The 27,871-nt window shown below is 43.0% G+C and overlaps 1 protein-coding gene across 9 annotated transcripts in view; it reads right to left on the bottom strand.

Annotated features, from left to right (window-relative positions):
* TENM2 (teneurin transmembrane protein 2) overlaps nt 1-27,871 on the bottom strand; it is a 1,003,091-nt gene that overhangs the window by 164,978 nt on the left and 810,242 nt on the right. For all 9 annotated transcript variants that reach the window (XM_048960703.1, XM_048960704.1, XM_048960706.1 and 6 more), the window contains one exon: nt 2,432-2,666. In XM_048960703.1, coding sequence (XP_048816660.1) covers nt 2,432-2,666 — 235 coding nt within the window. The remainder of the gene's footprint in view (nt 1-2,431; nt 2,667-27,871) is intronic.

Here is a 27,871-nt window from a genome sequence, read left to right on the forward strand (position 1 = left end):
GCCTCATTAAAAAAAAAAAAAAAACCACAAAACAAGAACATACAAATAAAGAACCTGTCATGCTAAATTAATACAAATCTGGTTAACCCTTCTGAAATCAATACTGAAACAAGAGATGGAGAAAAGAGGCATTTGAAAAATGTGCTGTCTCCAAGTGGTCTGTGGGTTTAGCTCAGCCAGCATAATACTGCAAAGGAAAGAAGGGAAGAGAAAAACATTCTTAGCAGAGAAAAAATAACAATATGCAGACACACTGCAGCATTCCATGATTTCAACACTTGGCACTGATAGGTAAAGAGGTGTCCGGAATCTAAACTGTGATCTGAGTTTTGTAGTGCTGACATAAAGCATTCCCTTCAGACAGCTCAGGTACTGCTTTCTGTTTTGTAATCAGTAATGTGACCACTTGCACATTGTTTTCAGCTGAGAGAAGAACCTACTGAAAGTAACCAAAAGGTGAAAACTGAAAGTTGTGAAAGATGGCTCTGATATAGCAGCTGCTGTCAGCGGTGGCTTTGACTCTGGGGTGCTCTGCTGCTGAGATGAACAACTGCCAACAGGGAGAAACATTCAAGTGCAATGCTCTGGAAAGAGGCAGTGTGAGTGGGATCAGCACTCACATCAAAGTAAAGCCAAAAAATGAAGGCGGAACTGACAGGATGCCAAAAGGTGTCATTTGTTTTTGTGGCTACTGGCATGAATTTAGAGGAAATACTAGCTCTAAAGAGTGCTGGCTAATTTGGAAAGTCTCCAGTGATTCTGCAGGCATAAATTTCAGCAAAATTCACTGCAAACAAGAAAAAAAAAGTCCTAATCTTCTGAGTTAATACTCTTGTGATGAAACTTGTCATAAAGTCCTGTCGGGTGTGCATGTCAGAAAGAAAAAAAAAAAAAAAAAAAAAAAAAAAAAATCAATTCTGAAGCACCTCTGGAAGAGCCTTTAGAAAGCAGCAGTCCTGTCAGGAGGCTCTCTGGTATCTCCATGTTCACCTCTGACAAATGCACCTACAGAAAACTGCAGTTTTCTGGTAGCCAGGTGTCCTGCAGCCTCCAGAAATAACAGCACTACTTTGGTCAGTAGCACAAATACATGCGTATTCTGTGAGAGTTTGTGATACAAAGCAGAACAGCATAAGGTCCAAAGTTAGTACTGGAATTGACAGTCCCCACTGGCAGGAAATAGGTAAAAAATCAGAATGTAAAGGAGCCCAGTGTTATTGCTTGGGGCTGCCAGCATTTTGACAAAGAACCATTTTGCAAATATCACAAGGAATTCTTTCCCTGAAAATGTCTGGGGCAATCTTATGACATTAGAAATGACAAATTACAGGTACCACTGTACTAAAGAATGCCTGTATGGAGGTGTAACTACACTTTGCTGGCTACTCTGCATGAAAGCTGGTAGAGCAGCCTTAAATTCCCAGAAGGCTGCAACTGAAACGTAACTCAGAGCTGTGGCAACCGAACAGCTGAAACCATGCATAAGCCAGTGTTACAAGGAGTCCAGCTGCCCTACCTGCATTCTGTGTTTTTATACGGATCTAGGCCAGCAAGATCAGTCTTCTACTATAATCTTGTTTTTCACATATGTTTTTTAAACTGAATTTTCTAGAATTCAGTAAAATTCTACCATATCAGCAAGAGGGGCAGACTCGGGTGTGCAAATTCCAGTTCTAGCACATGTTCAGTTGCTGCTCTGACAACTGCAGCAGGACTTGGCCTCGTGTCTGTGAACAAGGACATAAACACACGCTCCTGCAGAAATCCCCACAATGGCTTTTTTAAAATCCTGCTATTCCAAGCAGGCATCCGACACCCTGAATGACCACAAATCTCACTGAGAATAGTGCTGAGAACCACAGCCCACCAGACACTTAGTTATTTGACTGACCCAAGTGCTGCACCTTTAAATTTGTATGCAACTGTTTGCCCCACAGGCATCAAGCTGTTAACACATACAGAAGAGATTAGAATGAGCCTGCATGCTGGATGAAATATAAATGAAAATTATGGTACTACCAGTCTTGGATCTGGGATTGTTTCTTAAGTCTCCCAAAATGCATATTTGCATAATTATAAATGAGCCTCTGTTTGTGATTTCAGGAAGGGCAAAGCACATAGTTTTCCAGCAACACAGTCAATGTGACTTATAAGAAGATCCCCCTGTGCCTGTGAGAAGATATGCCACAATAGTACTGTTAGCTGAATACACAAGAACTGTCCACATGTGTAACAGATACTTTAAAATAGGACAGAGATGTCCACCTGTCCACCTCCCAGAGCAACGCCATTCAGACGACGCGTAGCGCACACGTTCTGATGTCAGGAACTCTCACTGTGCATCAACTAAAACCACCACTGACCCAAGGAAGAGCAAAACCCCTCATCAATCGAAGGGCACCGCAGAGTGCTGCCGGGCCCCACGACCCACCTGGTCTCCAGCGGCACGTTGCTGTTGAGCACCCAGCTGTCCTGCAGCTGCACAGACTCCGGTGTGGTCGCAAGGTCATTGGGAGCGGGAGCAGGTGCGTGGATCTGGTTGCGGCGGTTGGTGAGTGAGTTCCTGTTGAGGGAGTTGGCAGACGAGTGATGGTGGGACAGTGAGTGGTTGTGAGGAGGGGGGAGAGGTGGCCTCAGCGTTGACTGGCTGTGATGGTTTGAAGGGCCTGAAATGGAAAGAGAAAGAGACATCACAGCCATGCTGATGGTATTATTTTTCTCAGCATTTTCAAAAGACCATTAGCTGGATAAAAAACCAAAAAGCTGACCCCACAGGCCAGAAACTATGCCTGTGTGCCTTTTGGACTTGTAGCTACTGAGACACTGTTGAATCAGACCACAGACTGTCAGAAATCAGAATAAAACAGCACCTAAAGTTTGTATAGTTAGTATGCCCACAGAGACTCAACTGAGGTTTAAAAACAGTCTTTGCGGCCTCCCTGAAGAGAAAAGGAAGGAAGCAGAGCAGCGGGCAACCTTGCCCGTTTTGTACACCCACCTGGAGGGACATTTTCTGCCCTGTCTCTGTCAGGGATTTAAGGATATGAACCTTAATTCATTAAAAATAGCTTTTGAGAATACTTTATGCTTCTATAAAATTTAATCAGAGATCTTAATCTGCTTTCACTCACCGCTTGCCCATTAGGTTCAAAGGAACAGTATTTGTGCCAGTGAAAGAAGATTAAGCTCCAAATATGAAAATGCAACAATGCAATGATGGTATCTTCAATGTTCTTACATGTGATTGGGATTTAGCCTCTATTTTTCTATTTAGCAATGCCACAAACGCACATCAAGATCTGAAAATTGTGCTAGTCTCTCGACCTCTTTCACTGAAAGATGACAGAAAATTCTGGGGGGAGATAAGGAAGGGTATACACCTTTCTATTCTTTGAGTACTGACATGTTTGCATGGATAATGAAAATAAATTCTGCTAATCAATAAGGCAAGTGGATTAAATGAAAAAGCACGTGCATAGATAATAGAATAAAGAGGCATCGTTCTAGCATAGTTACTTTACTAAACAAACACAAAATGATAAGTTTATAATTCCATATGTGCAATAATTTTAATAAAAAGAGCAAAATTTTAAATAGCAAGCACTAAGTAGATTATTAACTGCATGCTTTAGTCATTATATGAAGTTGTAGTTTTCTAGTGAACAATAATCAGAACAAGTAATATTAGCTAAATTATAATCATAACGGTGTATGTTTCTTATAGAAACCAAAGACCATTTTACCTAATAAATCCATCAATAAAAGAAAGCATCACAAGAGGAAAATATTTGCAGCTAGACTGATCTATTTTCATACAAAACAATGAAGCACAGAAAAACTGTTGAAACGTTCAATTAACTGCCACATCATTAAGGCCAATATTTAAAAAGGAAAATAACTTCCATTTTTGCTCAAACAGGACTAATCCCATGTGAGAATCACACACCACGCAGCCAGGAACTGGAATAGGTGCAAAAAGGGAGGCTTCTAGTTTCTGAAGTTATGACCAAATCCCCCACTGTAACAGGGGAAGGGGCTCAAGAGAAGACACAGCTGCGTTCCCTCAGTGTGGGCAGATGCACAACAGGTGGCAGGGCTGCCTGCCCAGCACAAGGGCCTGCTGAGGGCAGCGGTGCAGCTGGGGATCTGCCACAGGACAGGGCTTGGTGGAGACAGCTCTTTCCTTCCTTCAGTGTAGGCCAGAGAAGAAACAACACAGGTCCAACTAAGACTTAAGCAAATGGAAATTGCCCTGTGACAAGACACTTCAGAAGGGAATGATAAATTCCGGATGTTGCATCTGCTGCTTTCAATCTGCACAGAAGTTTCTTTCCCTTTTTTGAAAGTCTTTATGCCTCAATGCTTAGCCTGTTTGAAAAACAAAGAAGCCTTTCATGAACACATTTTAAATTTTGGAGCTGGCACATGGGCTGGCCACCTTACTATCCTTCCCTTGGCCATCTCTGACATAAGCTTGGAAGAGACTGTTTTAGCCAGCAAAGTTAACATCTAAAATCCGCGTTTGGACCTCCTAAAACATCAGATGTCTAATCTGCACTGGGTCCTGTGCCATTCCCAAAGAGCATGCAGAGGGAAACACAGCAAGAAGAAAATGTGCTTGGACAATATCCACATGCATAGAAATTTAAGTGGAATTACTCTGCTCATGTCTGTGTTCTGGCTTTAAACAAAGCACAGCGATTTGGATTTCAATAAATGGATCTCTGTAAGCGATAAAATACAGACATGTGCCCTTGTGTTAAAAATTAATTCAGAAGATTTGTGCGCTTCCTATTTTCTCTGCAACTGCTCATTCAGTTTTGCCTTTCAGAGGATAAATAGGAAAGAATCATAAACAAAAAAGTTTTGTTCCCAGAGACATGGCAGCGACAGCTATACTGACTGAATCCTCCAACCACAAGATCACAGAGGCTGCTCTCACAAGTGAGAGAACTATGCATTCCTATTAATGTGCAATTTCTGTAAGGCCAAATAAGAACTCAATTCAAGCTACCACGAATTGATCTGCTGCAAGAGTTAGTTTGCACACAGTACATAAAGCGTACTGCACAAAACAAGCTATGTAGAAGCAGCTGTAAAACCCCAAAACAGCTGGCATAGAATGAATGTAGCATTTAATACAAAATACAAAACCAATGTCAAAATCATATAGATATATATTAAAATGTACAAAAGCTTATATGTAAATACTAAACACACACACAGAAGTGAATACTTAGGTTACTACATATATAGGAGACAGGAAAAATCTTAATACTCTGCTTCTCCATAAAGTTCTTTAAATAAATAAAAAGCAGAAGTGTGTGAACTGGAAGCTGAGTGAGGATAATTTATTTTCTAATTACGTAATCTGAGAACACAAAGTCTAACCTACATTTCTCTGAAGCAAACAAAAGTTCTTCAATTCACTTACTTGGGTTTAATCAGAAACAAGAAGCTAAAAGTGTAGAAAAGAATGCTTTGTTCTGTTCATGCTTTTATTCAGGAAAACAGTGAAACAAAACAAGCTAGGCTAGAGGTAACATTCACCTCAAGTAAGATGTGAAATACACGTCTCCTTAAAGGAAACAAGAAGCGGCAGAAAACCCCTGAACATAACTGTGTTATAAGGGCATTCCCTTCTTTTGTGTACACGAGAGCACAGAAGCTGCAGGCCAGGGCTGAACCCCAGAACATGGCTGCAGAGCACATGGCACTGCCACCTCCTCACAGCCCTGTCCTGCTCTGCTGGAACGCCCTCACAGGGTTACAAGCACTACAGCGAGCTGCTCCCAAGGATCATAGAATCACAAAGTTGGAAACGACCTATAAGATCATCCAGTCCAACCGTCTCCTCATCACCATTGCCACCACAAGCACTAAACCACATCATGCAGCACGTCATCCAGACGCCTCTTGAACACTGCCAGGGACGGCAACTGCACCACCTCCCTGGGCGGCCATTCCAGTGCCTGACCACCCCCTGAGAGAAGAAGTTCTTCCTTATGTCCAACCTAACCCTCCTCTGATACAACTTGCAGCCATTGCCCCGTGTCCTGCTCATTGCCTGGGAGAAGAGGCCAAATGCCTCTTCACCACAACCTCCCTTCAGGAGGTTGTACAGTGCAATGAGGTCTCCCCTGATTTAGAATGCACCTCTAAATGCTGCTTCTCAGCTCTTACTGCAGTTCAGACATTGCCTGGTGCACTAAGTGACACTCTGGATCTGCTTCAACAATGCCATATTAATTTCCAAGTTCTTCCAACTCTATGTAACCCTCACGTAACACCTGCACTAAATCGACCCAACACAGAGATGTGAGGAGAAGTGAAGTTCCCACTGAAGAGATCCATTTCAAAGCAGAAGCAGCAGCATCCCTGATCGAAGCAGAACAGTTGCTGTCCTGGAACCTTTGTATATAGCACCAAAAAAAAAAAAAAAGTAATGGAGATTCTACCTTAGCTATGCTGCACTATCTTATGTACCATGACTAAATGCTAGAGACAAACACTTCCTCAATCATCTCACAAAAGAACTAAAAGAAAAAACACACATTTTTCAGAAATGAACAATGCAGCAGCTTATACATATAGACAATACTAACATTGTGTGGAAACAGTGAATGAAGCTGATGCATTGAAAGATAAAAAGGAATAAACTGAAACTACATAAAATCCTTCTTAGCGAGCATCTTTATTCACATAACTGCACCATACTGTTTTCTCAAGGAAACCACATCATCTGCTCCCACAGTGAGTAATAGGTTTGTCACACAACAACAGGCCACCTTCCAAGCTAATTCCCCTCCAAAGGCAGATCACTCTATTCAGAATCGGGAAGAAAAGCACTAAAGCACTGAAGCAGCCAGGGAGCAGCAGGCAGCGTGCAAGGAGCTGCCCCTGCTCGGCAGCTGACACCTGGCTTTCAGCCCTGCTTTGAGCTAGCTGGGCTGAAACCAGGGCTTTTCATCTGCCTTGTGGCCTCTGGTTTAAGCCATACTCTACCGTTTGCTTTAGTTCTCCAAATTATTTTGTGGAAGTGCAAAGTTTAAATGGAATCTCACTGTTCGCAGAATGTTTTCAATGTACGCTGAAAAGAAGCAAGTTAAGTTACTTAACCATAACCATAGATGTCATTAACTCTCTTTCTTGTTGTAAAACCACACCATTTGCCAGGTGTTCCTTCTTTTGACCATGTTTTTAGTGTTTGAGGCAAGACTACGCTGAACAACTGACTCTGTGCAAGTCACTTACTAGTTTCTGCCAGTGCACTGCAGCCATCTCCCCTCACAACATTAGAATAAAAAACTAAATGTTTCTGCAACAAAAAAAACCCAACCCAATGAGACCCCAAAACTCCACTGCTCACACACAATATCCAGATAGTCACAGAAGAGGGGAAAGTTGAATTTATGGATAAAGTATCTGTCCAGGACTTTGTCATACTTTCTACAGCCTATGCTGATTGTGGCATCCCTCGAACAACTGAGGATGAAGCACTTGTTATCTGTATGCTTCTTTATCCTTTGCAGTAGTGCTGAAGGTAAATTACCTTACCACTTACAAGGCAATCACATACTGGTGCAGTTTGAGCCAGGAAAGCACTTTGCAGCTCTGGCTCCCAGCCTGAAGGGCACGAGTTCATCACACAGGAGGCAGAAAAGGCAGCAACCGAATTAACTTGGCCAGACTGGAGCTGCTGTTGCGCACAGAGAGCACGGCTGCCACTCCATCATGCGACTGGAGGTGCTGAGGGGCTCAGGGCAGACATCAGGAGCACCCAGACACGGCCAGCTGCAGAAACAGCAGCTTGCTCCCAGCGCAAAGGAAAGCAGGCATGGCCGCTGCACGAGGTGGGTGGGAAAGTTGTGCACACTCACATGGGAGAAGACACAGATGCAGGACATTACCCAGAGTCTGCCCTCAGGGACTGCAGGCACACAGCCCATTTTCTCAAGTAAGTTTCAGACTAAAAAACACCACTCTGAAAATAGTACTATCTGAGATGCTACGTACAAATTATATTTGCTTAAATACATGACTTAAATATGCATTATCTCACTGCATGAGGTACACCGGCTGCACAAAATTATGGTTAGTCAATGGCAAAACACATTGCTCTAATAATAATGCTTTATGTAGATTTGGTGCCCCGTGGTAGTTCTACCTGCATATATATATATGCATATATAACTGTATATGTGTATATATATATATATACACACACATACACACACACACACGGAGGTAGGCGTACCATTTCCAATTTTACATAACAGAAAATGAGTCACCGAGAGGTTAGAGAGTCATCTTTCCAATTAAAAATAATCCATGCACTTCACATCTTTCCCAATCAAACTTCTCATTTAATTTTCCAATAATGAAATAGATATAAAACATATTTCAGAGATACCACGGGTGTATTTATCTTCAGTCTGGATGTATGACTTCTGCCTGAAGAGGGCACTGATGTAAGAACTGGAAAGAAAAGCAGGCATATGTATTCCTAAGTCATAAAAATAGTTAACCGTTGCCACAAAACGCACCATCCAGAATGCTAAATTTTGCTCTCTATGCTTGGTTCTACAGAACGGGAAAGAGCTGTACCCTATCTAAAGTCTTACACAAACACTCTCCAAAGCTCATTCAATTTGATACACTGAGAATCACACCAAAGAGAAACTGAAGAGATTTTCCTGAACAGCATACGGAAACTTCTGAGCAGAAGTATTTTGGCCAGCAGCAGAAGCCTGGTGACATTTTTGTGACAGGAGTGCAGCTTGAAAGCTGCTGTTTCCCTCGATGGTCCAAGGGGGAGCCTGAAAATGCTCACAGTGACATAAGAATAATTACACTGTAATTTCCAATTCATTGTGAGCCTGTAGTCAGGTGCAATAGAAAGTCATCCCTGAAGCTATTACAGCAGTACTTTGGATTTTATATCACCCAGTTAGCTAGCACACAAAGCTGCTTTCCACAGGTGTAAAAGAAATGCTAGTCACAGGTGCTTTAATGCAACGCATTATTTTCATCACTTCAGAAACTTTACAGAACATATTATGTAGTGTCCAAAACCTTCTGAAAACTAATTATTGCATCTAAAATCATTTATAAAATCTATAAGAAAGTGTCTCAAAATAAATTACAGAAGGTAACTGCACCAGAGAGGAGATAAGGCAGAAGATAAAGATCTGTACGATGCTCTTCTGTTGGTATGGGGGATGAGAGTGTTTTTCCAGAATTATTTACAGTATTACTCTGTCAGCCCAAGCAAAGAAGAAAAATTTGTGTACACTGTGTGGAATAAGTAGGAGAATAGTGCATAAAGTTTTAGTAAACAATACTGAATATACAGTGCATTGAATTGGACTTCAATAAGCTGTTTCAATTTTTAGAAGCAAGATAAATATGAATGACTACAAGTAAGAAGCAAACTTTTGCCTCCTGCAGGGAGCTGTAAGTTTTGTGTGACTGGCACATCTCCTACAGGCACAGGAATGTGCTTCTAGCTCTGTTAGTTGGCACAGGACAGAAATGAAAGTCATAAACCGTTGGACTAAGAAGTCCTACAGAAGTTGCCTGGCTTTTCTAAGTACTGGGGAGTTTAACTTCAGGTACCACAGACAATGGGCTCTGCTGCTCAGAAGATGAAAACACAGGTTAATGAGTACCAATGAAGGGTGTTGTGAGGTCGTATATGAAAGCCTTCACACAAGTTATCATCAGCTCATCAGCAAATAAGACAACTTACTAAGCCAACAGTTCATATGAGAGCATTACCCCATACCTCTCCAGTATGAAAAAGCAATGGAATTTCAAACCAGAAGAGATCACCTAATCTTACAGGCAGACACCTACCGCTAGAGTGGTCCCACACTACTAGAACAAGAAGGGGGGTTCGAGGCAGGAACATCTTTCAGCAATGCTGCCTGTCTCTGGCGTCAAGAGGACAGCAAATACCCTGGTTCCACATGCTGTCCATAGAGCACACTTTTTAAAAGCTGCATCCCAGGAGATTGGGATAACACCTCTTACCTGCCTGTCTTTGTATCACGGCCATGATTTTATTTTTCTAAGAGCAGATATGCAAACAGACTCAATTAAAGAACCACAGAAAATATTAATAGCAGTTATTAATTGAGTAACGAGGGAACAGATTCAATTTTCTATTTAAGATATAACAGTAGCGATGATTATTGAATTATGTGCTACATACATAGAAGTACACTGCATATATATACACACATAGATAACATATACCAGTTTCTGAGACCATTACAGTCCAAAGTGGAGTTGAGTACTGTGAAAAGAAAAAAGTTGTTGGGCGCTATGCTGCATCCACAGTAACAAAGGATTTACAAACAGGAAAAGGAGATAACTGCAATACATTATCCAATAAAAGTCATAGGAGACAGTGACACTAGATAGATACCAAAATTGCAGTTTGGCCAAAACCTCTACATAACAGTCATTAAGCTTGCAAAAGATGGCTAACAGCTTTATCAAAGGATAACAAGTAATCAAGATCTACATTTGAAATCTCTGCTCTAAAGTGTGTGTGAGTTGCCTAAATTCCTTGGATAGCAGAGTTTCGTGGCAGTTAAAGCCATAATGTGAGAGGTGAGTTTCAGAAAATCCAGAGACCCAGGGCAAAACTTTTTGACACCGATGTTAAACTGCAAAACCACAACAGAGAAGAAAAGGAGATGAGGAAAATTCTGTAGTATGTCAAGGAAGTCTGCTGCTTTGAGACACTGGGGCAAGGCACAAGTCAGCAGGAAGGAAGGAAGAAGACACTAAATAGCTGTTTCCTGTGAGATCTCATAGTAGCTTGATAATAGTCTCCCAAATTAGAAGGAGGATTCTAGTGTCTCCAGAGGTATCTACAGAGATATGTTCAACATTTAGGCTTTTCTGCACAGCCATTTATCAAGTACATTTTTAAAGGAATGTTCAGATACACAAAAACCAAATTTAAGAAATTACAAAAAAAGACAATTTTTCTCCTAAATATCTCCAGGATTTTAAGTGAAGGTTATTATCGTGTTATTTAAAATGTAATAATAAATACATTCAATGTTTAATTAGTAAATTAGAGCTATCAACAAATTAAAAAAATAAGCCTTATCTAGCAGAAGGGCTGCCAGTAGATATCTGTGGCTCCCTATGACAATAGCAGCATATTTTAAAAAAGAATGTTTTTAAGATTAATTAAGATTCGTTCATTTTTACTACTTGTCTTGCTCTCTGCATGTGTGAAAGATTTTCATTTACACTCATTTATCATCTCAGGCAACTTCACTGATAAGGAAATTTATTCTGACAAAAAAAAATAATCAGACTGTGCCTTGAGAAGGTTATCGCTGATGTTGCTACACGCATATGGCATCTAGATCAGGAGTAAGTATGATCTCTTCTAAAACACAGCTCTCTAACATTATGTTTATCTCTGACATATTCACAAAGGCAGATGGATGTCCAGGCAGCAAAGATCCTGTTTGAAAGCAGTACTTTTGAATGATGTATTCACAAATGTGGGAAGGCAGAAGAGGTGTAGAAATAAAAAGTAAAGCATTAGTTTAAAAAACATCTTAGAAACCAAAAATCTAGAACCCAGTTCTTAACTGCCAAAACTGCTCTTAGTGAATGTTACACTGAACTTATCACTACTAACAACCACAACATGAAAATAATGACAGCAGTGTTCTCTAAGACAACGGACCTGTTTCCTTTATAGTGCTTCTTTTACATAAAGCCTCATAAGGTGAGGATACAAGCAAAACTTGGAAGAACATAAACTGAAGCACAGAAAGTAATGAGGTAATACTGAATTGTGTGACCAAAACCCAGTGCTCTGGTTCCAGCTTGGTCTCTTCCCTATCCAAACAAGCCTTCCCTGTCTGGCACAGCCATTTCTCTAGTCATAACAAAATAAAACAGAAGAAAACTAATTCCAGTGTGTGCTAATGGAAAAGTAACATGCTTAGATTTAACTATTATATCAAATACTTTTTATTTTTTTCTCATGTGGATCGCTTAACTCATATTTCAGTAGAGAAAAAAGAAAATCATACAGTATCCTTGGTTGGAAGATCTTTTAGAATCAGAATGGCAGTTTTTACATTGTACGTAGATTTACAATTGCAAAATATCCTTCTGCAGAACCTTATAGGCAGCTGCTAAAAAAGCAAGCAACACAACAACAACAACAAAAAAACAGAGCTGATCGTAAGTTTTCCAAATGATACGTAACAAAAATCCTAGCCACTGGGGAGGAATACATTTGTAAGCTAATGTCTAATTAGTACATTTTGACAAAAACGTAAAAGCAAAAGCTATCCTCTGCAGGGCTCGAGAGTCTATCATCATTAAAGCTTAAAGACTGTTCCATGCATATTTTCTGCATCAGAAAGAAGTAGTCTGGAACAAAACCCAAAGTACACATCTGTGCAGGATTCTGATAGACATCTTGATCTGGTTACACTACTTCAATTTACTTGCATATTGTCTGGTGCAAGCTCAGGGAAACACGGCAAGCTGTGCAATGAAGGGAGGGGAAGTGTTGCAGTCTTTATATTAACTGAGCTCTAAATTTATGAAACACTCAAGAAAAAAATTATTAAATTATTCATCAGCGATAAGACAATTAAGAAGCAAACTAAAGGGGAAAGTGGAAGCTTGGTCCTGAGGGAGAACAGCTGGTCCTCTCATTAAAAGTATGTTTTGGCAGCAAAATACCCCCCGAACAGAGGGAACCTGCTGCTAAAGCAGCCACTGAGTCAAATTTAGGAGCAACTGACAAAGAAAGGCTTGTGTGAACAGTAAGGTGGGTGTATGCTGGGTATAACCACGGCTGGTGCGAGCTACGCTTCCGCAGAGTGTGGCAAAAAAAAGGTGCTGGGATGTAATTTCACTCAGGAGCCACAGCTTGAGACAGTACCACCATCAGTCTTTGGGCAGCTTTGCGCTGCTGTGCCAAGCTGCACTGAAGTGAGCTTAAGAGTCACATAGAGGTGTCACTTACTGCAGCCCTTACTCACACACTGAATGCAGCAGTGAGGAGGGCAGCTGAAGCCCTGAACCACCCCTGTGTCCTGTTTCAGATCTCACAGTGGGCAACAACCCGTGGTCAGGAACAGCACTTCACCTCTGTGCTGCGACTGCGTGTGTGCCATTGGAAAGAAAAGGGCACAGCACAATGGTAATTGCATGGGAAGCCATTCAGAATTGGAAAGGAGAAGGAAAACAAGGAAGGGAAGAGAAAGGCAGCAACTTGGTGCAATGACTGAAAGGAGTAAAACAGCATGCACACAAATACAGCAGCATGCTGCCCTAGCAGGCTGGTTTACAGTGCCAGAGCTCTGAGGGTGTCTGAAACATTCCTCATTAAATACCATAATGTTTTGATGGCATAGAAATGCAAAATTGGATACTTCATCTTCATTCTGTACACTCGTGCTTCTCTGATAGATAAAAGAAATCTCCTCTCTAAATGCAATCTTCTCCATTCGCATACTTGCCCATATACATGGAGCATCATTACAGCTAGAAGTAGAAATGCATAATAGTTCTCTTTCCTAATCCAATAACTCTTCTTTCAACGGTTACTTGAATTCCTTCCAAAGACTCAAATATACTCCATATCAGGTAGGAGTTCAGACATATAGTGCAGTCTCAGCCTACTTCAAAACCTGATACAACATAAAGAATACATTAGATTTCATTTAAAACTCCGATCTTTCTATACCTGTTTGTTCACAGTTGTACCTGTTTGGGCCAGTGGGCAAAATAAACATTTTAGCCTTTCCTACTGCTCCAGATATGTCACACTGAAGAGCTTTTTACATAAGAACAAATGGCACACTACTAGCTTTGTCACAGTTTCAGGGCCTTAGTTACGAATACTTCAGATGATGCTCTAGACAGAAACTCAAATGATGCAGATTCTTAATCTTCAGATGAATAGAAGAGAGATTTACAGATTCAGCTTGAATCTGTACTATATTCATTTACATTAGCTGATCAAAGAAAAGGGAAGCAAAGACAAGGTAGATTTCTGAAATGATCAGACGTACGCATATCAAGTTAAAAATTTATTAGTCACTTGGGCATATACATGTAATGAGTGTTCAGAAGTACACAGGGCAACACCCTGCTATACAAAGATGATTTCTACATACTCAGGAGAAAGCACTGAAGGGCAGAAGCAAAGCAATGCTGGGGCCCTGAGCTGGGCTGCCAGCAGAGCCCGGTGCAGAGCAGAAGGTACAGGCAGGGCCCAAGAGCTCTGGGTAGCATCAGGTGGCCCAGAACCATAGAAGCAATGAGGGAAGACTAGGTGGAAGCAGCAGTGCCAGAAGGAGAAGGCAAAGAACATGACAGGGGAGATGCTGCCCCTGGGGTGAGAGTGAGCAACAGCAATGGGAACCAGCAGAGCAGAGCAGATAGGTTAAAAAAGAAGGTAAATAGAGAGGTGGGGAGCTCCTCTAGGAGACTTTGTCTCCTCCAAGACACTTCAGGCAGAACGGAGGGCAAATTAAAGAAGAGGGAAACAATCAGGAGAGCTGCCAAGAGTGGGACAAGGGAACTGCTTAGGAAGGAGGAATGCAGCACTGACCAGGGTACGTCAGCTCCATACTGCTACATGTCTGCACAGCTATCCATCTGCACCACATCTACCTATGTTACGACTTCAGACATATCTCTACCAGTGATTACTTCTAAATACACACAGCTGTGCAACAAACTGCTGCGGCAGTGGCAATGCAAGAGCAGGTGGCCAGGCCTCGGGGCACATTTACCTGGGGAAGATGCAGCCTACAGGACATGGCTGTGATGCTGCTCTGGCAGCTCATGGGTTGTGTGCCTCTCCCTTAGTCCTAATGACACCATCTTGTTTCCAAATTCATAGATGTTACTGGGAACTCCTGTGCCACACACATCCTAAACATCAATTTCATTTCTGAGGGTTTTAAAAATAGTAACCCAATAGGTACGGCCCTGTAGCACAGAAAGTTAACAGAAGATATTTTCCTGTACACATAATTGTTTTTCAATGTCGCAGCGTTTTCAATCCTAAATTCTTCCCCTGTTTTGAGGAGTCGGTTTTACAACAAATGCAAAACACAACAACAATGACCTATGGTCTTAAGCCATGTTGAAGAAATCATTTTAATCTTGTCACCCAAACACAGCGTTTGAAGTGTCAGCCTGAGCCAAGCAAAGACCATTAAAGGAATTATGTCAGCCCCAACACTTCACAACGCGTACCCCATTCAAAGCAAGCAATGACAAGACAAAAATGACACTTCCACATTTCTATACTTTTCCAAAAAAATAGATTGCTTCTTCCTAGGGAAACATAAAGAGATCTGTCTCTTCTTCACACATTAACAATTAATATGGATCCCGCTTATAGACATCTGTAACGCTTTGGGCTGTATTTATGGTGTGATAACTGTGTCATTTTGAGACAGCGCACCAAGATGATAGAAAGACATAACTGAACTGTTCACTCTTGCTCCTATCTAAGGGACAACACTGTTATCTTGTTACAAAATACTGCCCCAAGCAATAAAAAGTTTCATAAATCTTTTTCTACCAGTGTTGTCAGCTTCTATTTTTGCCTGTGGCTGAATGTGATTATCATCTGTTTTCACCCTACAAGAAAACAAAGTGATCTAGAATATAATGACTGGGGAACATTTTGGAGCCCTCCTGAGCTGCAGGATGCTTCCAGCTGCTAGCATAGCTGATAACGGACTTAATAGAGCTAATGATTTCTAATACCACTAACACAAGGCTATTTTCACAGTGGGTAAATAATGACTCTTTTGTTTTGGAAATAGTTAAGAAGTCATGTAGATGTTTGATAAGTACACAATACAGTATAAATGGAGCAATATTTGGGTAACTAATGGTGGATTACACTAGAGCTAGAAAATAATATACATTTCTGTTTCCTTTTAAGGAACTTAAAAAGTTTATAACCCTGGTAACACCACTGTGACAGTGAGGAGATCTCACTGTAAACAATTAAAAGTAATGTCTTAATCCATGCATAAAAAGGCATCCATTTGCTTCAGTGTACTGCATCCCTGTTTTTATGTTGCTAATTAATATTACCAGTCTTCACCAGAAATAAAATAAAAACTAATTGGATAGTAAAAGGAATTTTCTTAAGGGTTGAACCCAAAAAACACACAGATGAGACAAATGATGAATGCTGTGTCTGCCTACAGTACTTTACTTGGTCACGACTGCATGTTTCTGATGAGCACTGTTTGCCTGGCTTGCTCCCCTCCCATGTGAGAGTGGATAACCCACGTTCCCATTCAAAGGCCATGTGTCCACTAGGAGAACCCCACTTCACAGGCCACAATCTTCCAGCTTTTCATTTCTGTGAAATCATATGCGATTTTCTTTTCTATGATATCCTTCCCTCTCTTCCTTCTCCCTAGAGATCACATACCCATGTATGCTACACATACACAGTCCATTTTCCTTGCAGTACCTTGAACATGGTTTCGTATTGCAGTTGTTACGGGGACTGCTGGCATGGCTGTGCCAGCTGACTGCAGCTGAAGGGCAGCACTCAGTGCCCCTCCTGCCCCACCTCTGCCCTGTGCCCCAGCACGGCTGGGCAGGGAAAGGCACCGGCTGCTGCAGGACTGTTGTCACCTGCATCCTGGGCCAGGCTGGAGCAACCTCCCCTCTCTCCATCTGGTTTTAAAGCCAGATTTACTGTGAAATTCTGAGTGGTTGAAAGCATGGCTATTAATGAGAAGATTTTTGGCCCTGTGAATTGTCTGAGCTCTGTTCACCAACAAACAGCATTCATTAAACGGGACGGTGTTCTAGCATGCTGTATAATCAATGGATATCAAGATGTTACAATCACAAAACAAGAGAGTTAGGCAAAGTAGATTATGATAACAGAAGAGAATAAATGGAAGGCTTACCCTTAGTTGGGCTCACCACAAAACACCAGAAGGAGGGAACTCCAGATGAGATCCTTCCTCGCTGGTAGCCAGCTCTTAAATAGGTCTAGGTGAATTGCCTTCACCTGTGCTCCTCTGGCTGCCTCAGGGCTCGCCTCAGGTGATCAATCAGAGGTTCAGGCCGTGGCTCAGCAGTTGCCATACACATGCTCTGTGTTCCTGCATCACCCAGAACTGGCAGCATCAAGCTGCTTACAACCCAAACTTCTCAACAAGCAGAAAGAAGATTAAATGTATTTTTTGCTAAGAAAACGATAAATCATATAATTCAAGCTATATAGAGCTCCTTGAGTCAAAATGAAAGAAGTATTTGATTATAGTCCAAACAGTGCTATAAATAATATAAAGTAACGAGACACTATCCACCCACTGTAAGCTTGATAGACTTTAGAAAAGCATATAACTCCTATTGTGATTCATTTTCACATATCTTGACATATTACAGATAGCAAGCAAAAATATTAAGTTTATCAAACTGTATTTCAAGGTAGAATTTTTACAGTTAAGCTAAATGCAAACTTAAGCAAAGAGTCTAATACAGGCACTGGTGTCAAACTGAGAATGCAATCTTTTCCCTTGTTTGTCACTGCCATCATTTCATTAGGACAAGAAACTGTAGATTGGAACAACAGAAGTATTTCACGGTCTAAAAATTAACGGTAGATTTTGTTTGTGCAAGTGAGACAGCATTTCTAAATGAGGTCAAACATGTGGGGGATGCCACAAGATTGTTTCACATCACAAATAAATCAGGTTAAATATCACCAAAAATAGATCTAGCAGCAACTCTAGATTCCAAATCAAGTTTTGTATCAGAAGCCCAAGAAGTAAAGGGTTTGTAAATTCTTGTACTTGAGAGACATGAACAAGCCAAAGGATGAAATCACAAGGAAACGACACCATGCTCAGTGTGACTGCTGCATTCACCGACCTGACTGACCTGCTCAGATGTTAGTCTCCCTTTGTATACTGACATGGAAACAGGAAAGCCACCAGATGCAGTTGCCCACGTATTCTAAATAGTAATGCCTTCAGACAACATTAGCTTTTATACAGTTTACTAAATACTAAGGTCCAGAATTCAGCAACTTGCTTTTTTCTGTTTGTTTGTTTTTTGTTTTTTCCAAATAGCACTCAGTCCATGATAGAAATTCAGGATACATTAAAATGAAGCTAAGGCATGCATGCTGTAGGGTCTATACATTCTGAGAACCAAGAATGTCAAGCTAAGTTGAGAACAAGATGGTTAAGCTGCTCAAAGAATAAGAAGCCTGGATTATCTAAATAAAATAAGCAATAATATCATAGGGCAGAGATACTTCACATGCTTTAATGCATAAAAATTGAAAAAAAAATAAGAACTTTGGAGACCAAGGAGCTCTTCTGTATCAATATAGAAGATGCAATGCCAAATAAAATTAGATTTAAGCCTGTAGATTTGGAATTTATGATAGGGATAGATAGCTGAAAGAAAAAGTAATAACAGGACAGGAAATAAAATGCATTCGTTATTTAGAAAATGTTCATGAAATTGAGAGAATTCAAATAGTGCTGAACACAGAAGGTCTTGAGAACTGAGACAACATAAGGGAATAAATATTGCTAAGTTCAAAATCTACCTTACTTTGCTAAAATAATTAGAATAAAATATATTGTGAGGTCCTTTGAAAGGAATGAAAGATAGATAACAGGTGGTGGGACAGGAGATGGAATTCTGCATTGACACATTTGGTGTCAAAATTCTTCTAATAACTGCTGTGCTTTTGCAAACAATCAGTATTATAAACAGTTTATGAACATACTTTGGTAAATGGAGTTGGAGCTTCCTGTTCGATGCAACTACTTTGCAAAAACATATTATTCTTTTCACACATGAGCCAAGCCTGTCACTGGCTTATGATGCTCAAATGAACGGCAGCATCAACTGAGTAAATAAAAGACACACAGTAATGCACTGTCTTTACTCTTCCAGTACTTTTTAATGCTTCGCTGTTAGAAGCAACACTCTTTTGCTCTTCTTTTCTTTTTTTCAGTAATTCACATGATCCATACTAGCTAGTTCAGTATAACATACTCACTCTACAGATGTTATGAGAGGATGCATCTTTCTTCTGAACTTCAATTAAAAGCAAAAGGAAACAAAGCTGCTGGTCAAGGAGATTCTGCATACTAAATGAGAATAAGGCATCTGTAGGTCATAAATTTAAGAGCTACAGTGCTACAAGCATTCTTTATTCACGTCTGATAAGACACACATGATGTCTGCCACAGTTGTTAGAGGGATGTGGAAAAAAAAAGAAAAAAGAATCTCATGATTCATAAAGGCTGGAAATAGTCCATCACTTATTTGTGGTCCCTGAACTATCTATCTGGCACATCACTGTCAGTCTTCTGTGGCATCCTGCTGGGTTGCTTTCAACCCATACTACAGTACAGCAGACCGCTGAAAAAGGAAAAATTATTTCCTTTTTATTCTTCCTTCATGACACACGCTATGTACTCCTCCAAACTGTAGCTATTTTCTTCAAGTAAAAACAACAATAGTCAATATTGGACAAGAAAGAAATGGGAAGAAAATGTAAGCGGGAAATGCTGTCACCAACAAGGATGCCACAGTGAAGGAAATGCACAAACTGTGTTCCTCTTCTCTGATATCTCATGAAGTTGGAGCTACCAGAGCTGAACGAGGCAGGGGAATGTTACCTTTGTTTATCTTCCCATGTACATACATATACACATAGGTAAACACATACTGCTGCCATTGCTAAGTAACTTAATAAAGAATTTAAATTCACATTGCGCTTCCTTGTGACATTTCTCCTGTTCCTCTTTCAAATTCTGACACAGAGGCTTTCGCTAATAAACATATTCATCAGTTCCTACTGAGCTGGTGTCTGCTGTCTGCAATCAGTCACCATTTATCCCTGGATGTACATGAACACAAAGCCATTTCCCATCCCCACCCTATTCCTCAGGCTTTCCTTCTGAGAAGGCACTGCACGGACACCATCATATTTTGTAACAAATGGCGAACTCATGGTGCATGAAATTCACCCCAAGCAAAACAGAAGCGCCACTGAGGCCCTTGCAGGCTGCATGCCGAGTCACAGAGGGCAACACGTTCATGTAGGGAAAGGAGCGGGCAGGTACCCAGGTAGCACACCTCTGCATCACTCACTATTTCATTAGCTCCCCATTTTCAGCCTTCACACCTAAATTGATCTATTGAGTATTGCAGAACACTTTTTACATGACTGCTCCCTGCTCTGCTATTCTGACTGCTCTCATTATTCCTTCTTTCCACAGAGAGACATTCACTGCTCAGTATGTAAATCTCACTCGTTTCAAGCCTTTGCTTACAGCTCCACATCTGTCAGTACGCACATATTAAGACATTTTTTATGTAGAGAACTATTTCTGAAGTTTTGGGGAAGGAATTGAACACAAACAGTTAAAATGATTACTAGTAAGCTAACAATCCACAGGAAAAAAAAAAAAAAATAGCAGCTATGTAAAGCTCCAGAGCTTCCCAAGGCCTCTGGAAATCCAAATGTCTCTTGCCCAAGTCTCGTTTCACTATTTTAGAAATCTACAAAACATTAATCTTGCTTACCAACTCAGCCGTGCCTGAAATACAAACAGAAAGAAGAGCACGCCTTACCGATGAAGGGCAGCACCCCTCGGACTTCACTTAGCCCCCAAATAGCAGTAAGGAACAACGTCTCTAAACTACAGTGTGCTTCCATTCTGTGCCTTCCTGTCTACTGCCATGATATTCTCCCACGTAAATCAGACTTATTTATTCATAAGCCCTGGCACACCGTTACTTTTGTCAAAACCAGACTTGTGCATGCAGTCATCTCTGTGTTCCTGTAAACTAACTGGAAAAGCAATTAAGATTCCCCAGCAATTCAGATGGGAAGGGGAAAACCATCACAGTGTTGCTAACACAATCTCTGTAGGCGTACGCTAGTGCAAAATGACTGCATCTCTGTGTAGAGGGAGATAAGAGAAGTGACACAGATTAAAACAAATTGTTGATCCATACCAGAGAGGAGCTAGGCAAACAATAGCAGTAAAAGCATAAATGTCAATTTGGGATGATAAAGGATACAATCTAAATGTAATATGAGAGGCCTTCAGACAAAAGGAAGAAACAGAAATTACACATTACTAAGGAACCAGATGCAATCGACAAACACACATGTAAACACAGACATGAATATGCATATGGCAAAATTCAGATCACAAAGCTGATTGCACAATAAACTAGATTTTATATTAAAACACCTCACAATCTCCAAAATGTATGACTAAAAGATTTGAAGAAACAAATTGTATTTATGGTTGTGGTAATTTTGTTTCCATTTGGAGCAATCTGCAAGTATCTCAGCGTGCCTTCCCTTCCACCCCACATTTTCATCTTGAGGGTTACCACTGTCCTTAAACACTGACACTAGTGCCAGATCCTTTCCTGCAAGAAGTTGGCTTCACTTCCTGGAAAGAGCTGTCAAAAGGTTTCTGTAATTGCTTTCATCATCCTTTCTTCTCTTTCCTTAACATGTCGTGCCCTACACCAGTTTGCCAAATGAATTAATGTATCAAAGCTTCTTTAAATAATCTTATGCTTATTCTAGCCTAGACATTGGTGACAAAATCAGTTTCATTCAACCTGAAAACTAGTCAGTTGCAGAGAGCTGCTAAAAGACCTCTCCAAAATTCAAGTGAGGTCTGTATCAGGTCCCAGGCAACAAACAGGACCCGAGGAAATAGCTGCAAGTTGTTTAGATTAGACATGAGGAAAAACTTCTCTCAGAGAGTGGTCAGGCACTGGAATGGCTGCCCAGGGAGGTGGTGGAGTTGCCGTCCCTGGCAGTGTTCAAGAGGCGTCTGGATGAGGAGCTGTGAGATCTGGTTTAGTGCTTGTGGTAGCAGTGGTAATGAGAAGATGGTTGGACTGGATGATCTTATAGGTCGTTTCCAACCTTGTGATTCTATGATTCATGTAAAATATATAAATTTCAGCTGTGGAAATTAGAGAGAGAAAAGCACACATCACATGCAATCTTCATTCTGTATATATGATGCAGAGGGAGGAAACAGCATAGCATAGGACAAAATCCACATCATTTCAACATCTGCGCTAGCTGTTCTTGTGTTATATCGTGCTCCTAAGTGGTGTGCAAATCAACAAATGCCAATACAAAAAAAAAAAAAAAATCATTGATGAAGCAGCAGGTTAGGGCATCTGCACTGTGACTGCTAGAAGAAGCCCACATGTGTTATTTTAGTGCAGTTGTGAATGCCAGTGTGTGGTGGTGGAAATAAAGCAGTGATTCTACACCCCGCCATGGGACCAGAAGAGGGAGAAAGCAGCCAACAGCCTTGTCAATAACACCAAGACATTTTTTTTCTGAAAGTGTCTTTATTTTGTCTCCAAACAGCAGGCTGGGAGGCAGATGTTGGCCTCCCAGCCCCCTGGAGGCGTGCTTTGATGGCAGTGGGACGAGGCCTAGCGCCGTCGTCGGGGCCGCCTCTTGCGGGGTGGGGGGGAATCCTGGGGGCTGCTGCGGGCCTTCCTCTTCGTGGCGCGCCGGGGCCCCCCACACGAGCGGTCTCTGCTCGGGATGGAAGGGCCCGCAGCTGCTGCCTGCCTTGGCTCTTCCTGCGGCTCCTCTGCTGCGGTTGTAGTGGCGGTGCCGGGGAGCCCAGGTCCCCAGGTGGAGCCGCCGAGCAGCTCCTCGGTGCCAGAGGCAGGAGGATGCTGATGGGAGGTGCTGACATTGGGGCTGGCTGCAGGGCCGTCCTCCCGCCCTCGTGCAGCACGGCCGTCCTGCTGGTCCAGCTGGCGGCGGATCAGGGGGCCATACAGGGCTGCGGCGATGCTGATGACCTGCTGCACAAAGGGCACGATGTCGCCGTGGGTGATCACCTGCAGCTCCCGTACCAAGGCCGCCTGGTCGAGCCCGTGCTCGCACAGTAGGTTCACCGTGGTCCACAGTCCCGCTTGCACCTCCCACCAGTTGTCGCCGGACATTACCCGGATCACCTCCTGCAGCCAGAAGAGCAGGGGAGCGAGGTCTTCCCGATGTTGACCGAAAAACGCAGCCCAGACCTCGGCAGGGAAGTTGTGCTCCGGTGGAATGAGCTCCGGCTCTGCAGGCACTGGCTCTGCAGGCACTGACTCTGCAGGCCCCTGCTCGTCCTGCAGGCCATCATCTGAGTGTCCCGTGGGCTGCGGGATGGGACACTCAAGATAATCGTCATCCGCCCTGATGGAGTAGCGGATGGTGATTATGTTGTGCCCACATATGGCACAAGTCGGCTTCCTCTGGGCCCACCAGATGGCACAGCCATAGCAGAGCCGATGCTGGCAGGGGGTCACATGGGTGACATCCTCCCGAACTTGCCCGCAGACGGGGCAGGTCCAGTTGGATGGCACGTCCATGGTCCTGGGCTCTGCGGTGGGCTGGGGAGAGCTGAGGTTGGAAGCTGCTCCCCTCGCAGGTGCTGCAGCAGGCAGAAGGTATTACAAACTGCAAAAGAGAAAGAGAGGCCATGGTCGCTTGCTGCCCCAGGGGCAGGCAGCAGTGATGCCCCCCCCCGGTCCCTCAGCAAGAAACCCTCCCGGTCCCTGTTCTCCACCAGCTGCTGCAGGGGCCACGTCCTGCACCTCTCACCTCTGCTGCTGCAAGTGCACCTTGCAGAGCCCCAGCCGCCTGAGCCAGGCAGGGCTGGGGGAAACGCTGGTGATGCTGTGGGATGGGCAGCAAGAACTGCTGCCAGTAGCCCCACAGCGCAACACAACCGCTTGATTCAGTGCTCCAAGCCTGGCAGCTACGCTCAGCTGGAGTCCAGGCACGAGTGCGCGCTGGCCTCTGCTGGCACCCAAATGGATACAGCAAGGGCTGTTGAGGTCACAGTCGTCTCTCGTTGCCGTCACAACCCCTCGGTCGGAGACCTCACAGTCCATCACTGCACGTATTGGGGCACCAGCCTGGGCTTCCCTCACCCTCCGTCATTCCATGATTTTCCTTCATAATGGCAATATACTTGGAAAAACAAAAATTGCACGTGTTTCTTCTGCACATGTAACTTGTAACCAACCTGTCATGAGGTGGTGCCACATGACGACGTGACAAAGCTAGGCAGGTTCAACATGCAGCAATGGATGCCGCTGCGGTTGGCCTGAGGGCCAGCTCCTCAAAGTCCCTGCCTGCCCGCCCTGCGTGGATGATGGACTGCGTGCCTTGCTTGCAGAGCGGGCACTGGGGCCTGCTGCTAGTCCACCGCTGGATGCGGTGGAAACAAACCTGGTGGCAGCATGGCACAGCGTATGCCACGCTGTCCCAGTTCTCCAGGCACAAGGGGCAGTGGGTGCCTAAAGCTGCTTCCACACTTCCACCAGTTGCAGTGGGAATGGAGGAGTGGGAGATGACAATTTGCTCCCCGACACTGATGCTGGGGCAGCAGGTGTCACACTGCAATAGGACAAGAGACCCCACGGGCACCGACCAACCTGGGGAGGGTTCCTCAAGAAGCATCCCCCCAGCTGCCAGCGTGAGGCATTGCCACGCTGCCTACCTGCACTGCTGCACACGACTCTGCGCAAAGTCCCGTCTGCCTGCTCCCAGCAGGGTCAGGGTACGGCACAAGTGGCTCTGAGACGGCCGCTGAGAGCTGCGCTAGCAGCACCCAGAGCACGTTCCAGCTCCAAACTCGCCCTGTTGCGCTCCGGTCCTCGCACACACGCTCGGTCCGATGCCAGGCACGAACTGATCAGCTGGGCTGCCGCACCCGCGTTGCAGCAGGGTGGGCTGAGCAGTCACAATCCACCGCACAGCGATGTCACAAAGGATCACTTGGCCCTGTTGCCAGTCCCCACCTTCACTCCGGGTCATCACCACCCGTCCCACAGTGATGCTGTCATCCATGGCTTGGTCATCACAATGAGCCTCACCTGCTGCACGCGTGCCAGCAGCACTCAAGCCCCAGCAGACATTTCTGGGCCTTCCCCTGCACCTCTGCTTGTTCCATTTCTCCCCACATCTCATGTGCTTGCCATCAGTGTTTCACACCAATCATCAGCGCCTGGGACACGTCTTTCCACAGGCCCCATTGGGTTGCTCAGGCCATGGCACGCAGCCCCAGGCATGTACAACAGGAAGGTTTATTCAGTAAAAGGTCACACTTCTCTCTGTCTCTTGGCCTAGATGATCGTAGAGGTCTTTTCCAGCCTTAATGGTTCTAAGAGGTTTGGCCTCTTCTCCCAGGCAACAAACAGGACCCGAGGAAATGGCCACAAGTTGTACCAGAGGTTTAGGTTAGACATGAGGAAGAACTTCTCTCAGAGAGTGGTCAGGCACTGCAATGGCTGCCCAGGGAGGTGGTGGAGTCGCCGTCCCTGGCAGTGCTCAGGAGGCGTCTGGATGAGGAGCTGTGAGATCTGGTTTAGTGCTTGTGGTAGCAGTGGTAATGAGAAGACGGTTGACTAGATGATCTTATAGGTTGTTTCCAACCTTGTGATTCTGTGATTCTATGATCATTCATCGTAGTTAGCAATACTGCTACACTCAACCTGAGAGCACAGAATGTCAAACAATCTGGTTATGAGAGCACATGACGACTGAAAAAGTAATATTCAACTTGATACAAAAGAAGTTCACAAATAGAAGTGAACTACCACAAGCAAAATTTTAGTCATTGCTTCCTTTTTTTATGCGGTTGCATGCCACTGCAACCAATGTTTGGGCAGTATCACTGAACTGGAGATAGCTTGGTTATGTTTTTGAACTGTATTTAGGAGCAATTCTGAGATCTGGCACCTGTCAATAAATATTAACCTCTCAAAAAGAATGTTTTTTTTTTAATGTGAACAAAAAACCCTTTCAAAAGCCATTTAAAGCCATTACATGTGTTGAGCTATAACAGAATTACCGCTATGTAAAACTGGGAGTTTACATTACCACAAATCCCACACGCCTGGAGGCAGGACCACGCTACAGACAGCAATACCACATGATAGAAGAGACAATCTTTGCAGTTGCTTCTTGACTCAGCTTCCTCCTTAATTTAACATTTCATATTGTTACCTCCAAGCACGCAGGGACAAGCTGAGGTGTGTAAGAATGAGAGTTAGCAGACACATGGGTTTTGTTCTTCTCCAAGCCTGGAATCCAGCTCCTATCTGAAATATATTTTCTGAATATTAGGCGACAAACTTTGGAATAATGCAGTGGGGCATTACCGCTGTTGCATCTGGGTCTGCCCAAAGGCTCTCTACAAACAACCGAAGTTCCATATCTCAAAACAGTAGCAGACTATTAGGTAATTCAATCTCCTAACATGTGGCAGCAGAATTCACTTTTGGTTATTAAGAATTAACTGTATTAATCACATACTGAAAAAGATGCAATATTGTTCTTTCAAGTATTTTATTTTATTTTGTAGGCATGTAGCTTCTGTTGGATCTTAACAGTTCTCCACTCTTTGTTTCTAACCCAACAGCACCAATACTTCGTATTTTCAGTACTTGTTGGTTTTGTTTGTATCCTACAGACACATTAAAAAGAAGATGACTATCTCAAGACTGAATGCAGCTGTTTCAAACTTCAATTAATCATTATTCCAAGCACAAAGTGTATTTATTTTGTAAACACTCTTTTATTTTCTGCACAGTGACTTTAAAGCTTTTTCGTATTCTCAAAGATGTAAATAGAGATTAATTCCATGGCAGCTGTTAGAACATGGGTTTCCTAAAAGTTAATAAATAAAATAATTTAAATGAAAAATAGAAAAATAATATTCCATGACTTCCACATTTCTGACAATTTTATGTCTGCCCATACTTCCAGTGCACAGAAATCTCCACTAATTATTAATCTTTGCCAATACTGCTTACTAGAAAATTCTGTTTTTCTTGCTTAAAGACATTTCCAAATTGCCTGGTCATCGTTTTACAATAAATGTATTGGCACAGTCTTGCTTTGGAAATTGGCTTGCAATTCTTCTGGAAGACATACAGAAGGAATATTTTATTTATTTATTTTACATATGAAAGAAAATAGAGCAACGTTTTGTTTGAACAACCAAAATACCTTGTGCTTTGCAGCTGAGATAAGGCATTTGGAAGTACAGGGACTCTGTATCAGGGAAACACTTCTTGTTGTCCCCGTGCTCATGTGCACAAAAGCTTTATTTCACTTTGAAAATTTCCCCTTTTCAGACTGCTTGCAGCTGGGTGGCTGTCTGGACCAAAGGAAAGCCCTTCCCTTTTCCCCTGGAGCTCCAGGTTCTCTACATCATATGTATCCAACAGCCAATACAGTACAACACAGCCAGCGTCACAACGCTCAACGTATGTGACAACAAACACTACCCAAACAATTAGAAACTGGAAGCAGCCCCAGTCACCTCTCTGCAGCAACCTGACTTACTGTGCCCCTGTCCTTGGGGGTGGGCAGTGAGGTTACCAGAAATTGGGAAATACAGGAAAAACTGCATGTGTCTGAGCTTCTCCTACCAGGTGCTTGAAGAGCAGCACTGCTCCTCTTCTCCAGCAAGCAAAATTCAACACAGAGATGAGAACCAGAGCAGCGTTGGAAGCCACAGAGAGGTGGCACCTTGCAGAGTGAAGGCAGCAACCCGAACCCCACGAAGAGGGCAGGGAACAGGCAGGGCCAGGGGACAGAGATAAGGCTGAGGTGAATGAGGTTACTGGGGAACGGAAAGCTGTTGCTCGGGAAATGGAAGCAAAGAACAACACAGCAAAGAAGGTACAAAGACAAACCAGATAGAAAGACAGACCAACCAGAGAGAACAGAGAGAAAGGCACAGGCTTTAAGACCCCAGTAAACAAAAGGTGGGCTGAG

The sequence above is a fragment of the Lagopus muta genome, chromosome 14 (genome assembly GCF_023343835.1).
Source record: "Lagopus muta isolate bLagMut1 chromosome 14, bLagMut1 primary, whole genome shotgun sequence".
Lineage (NCBI taxonomy): Eukaryota > Metazoa > Chordata > Aves > Galliformes > Phasianidae > Lagopus > Lagopus muta.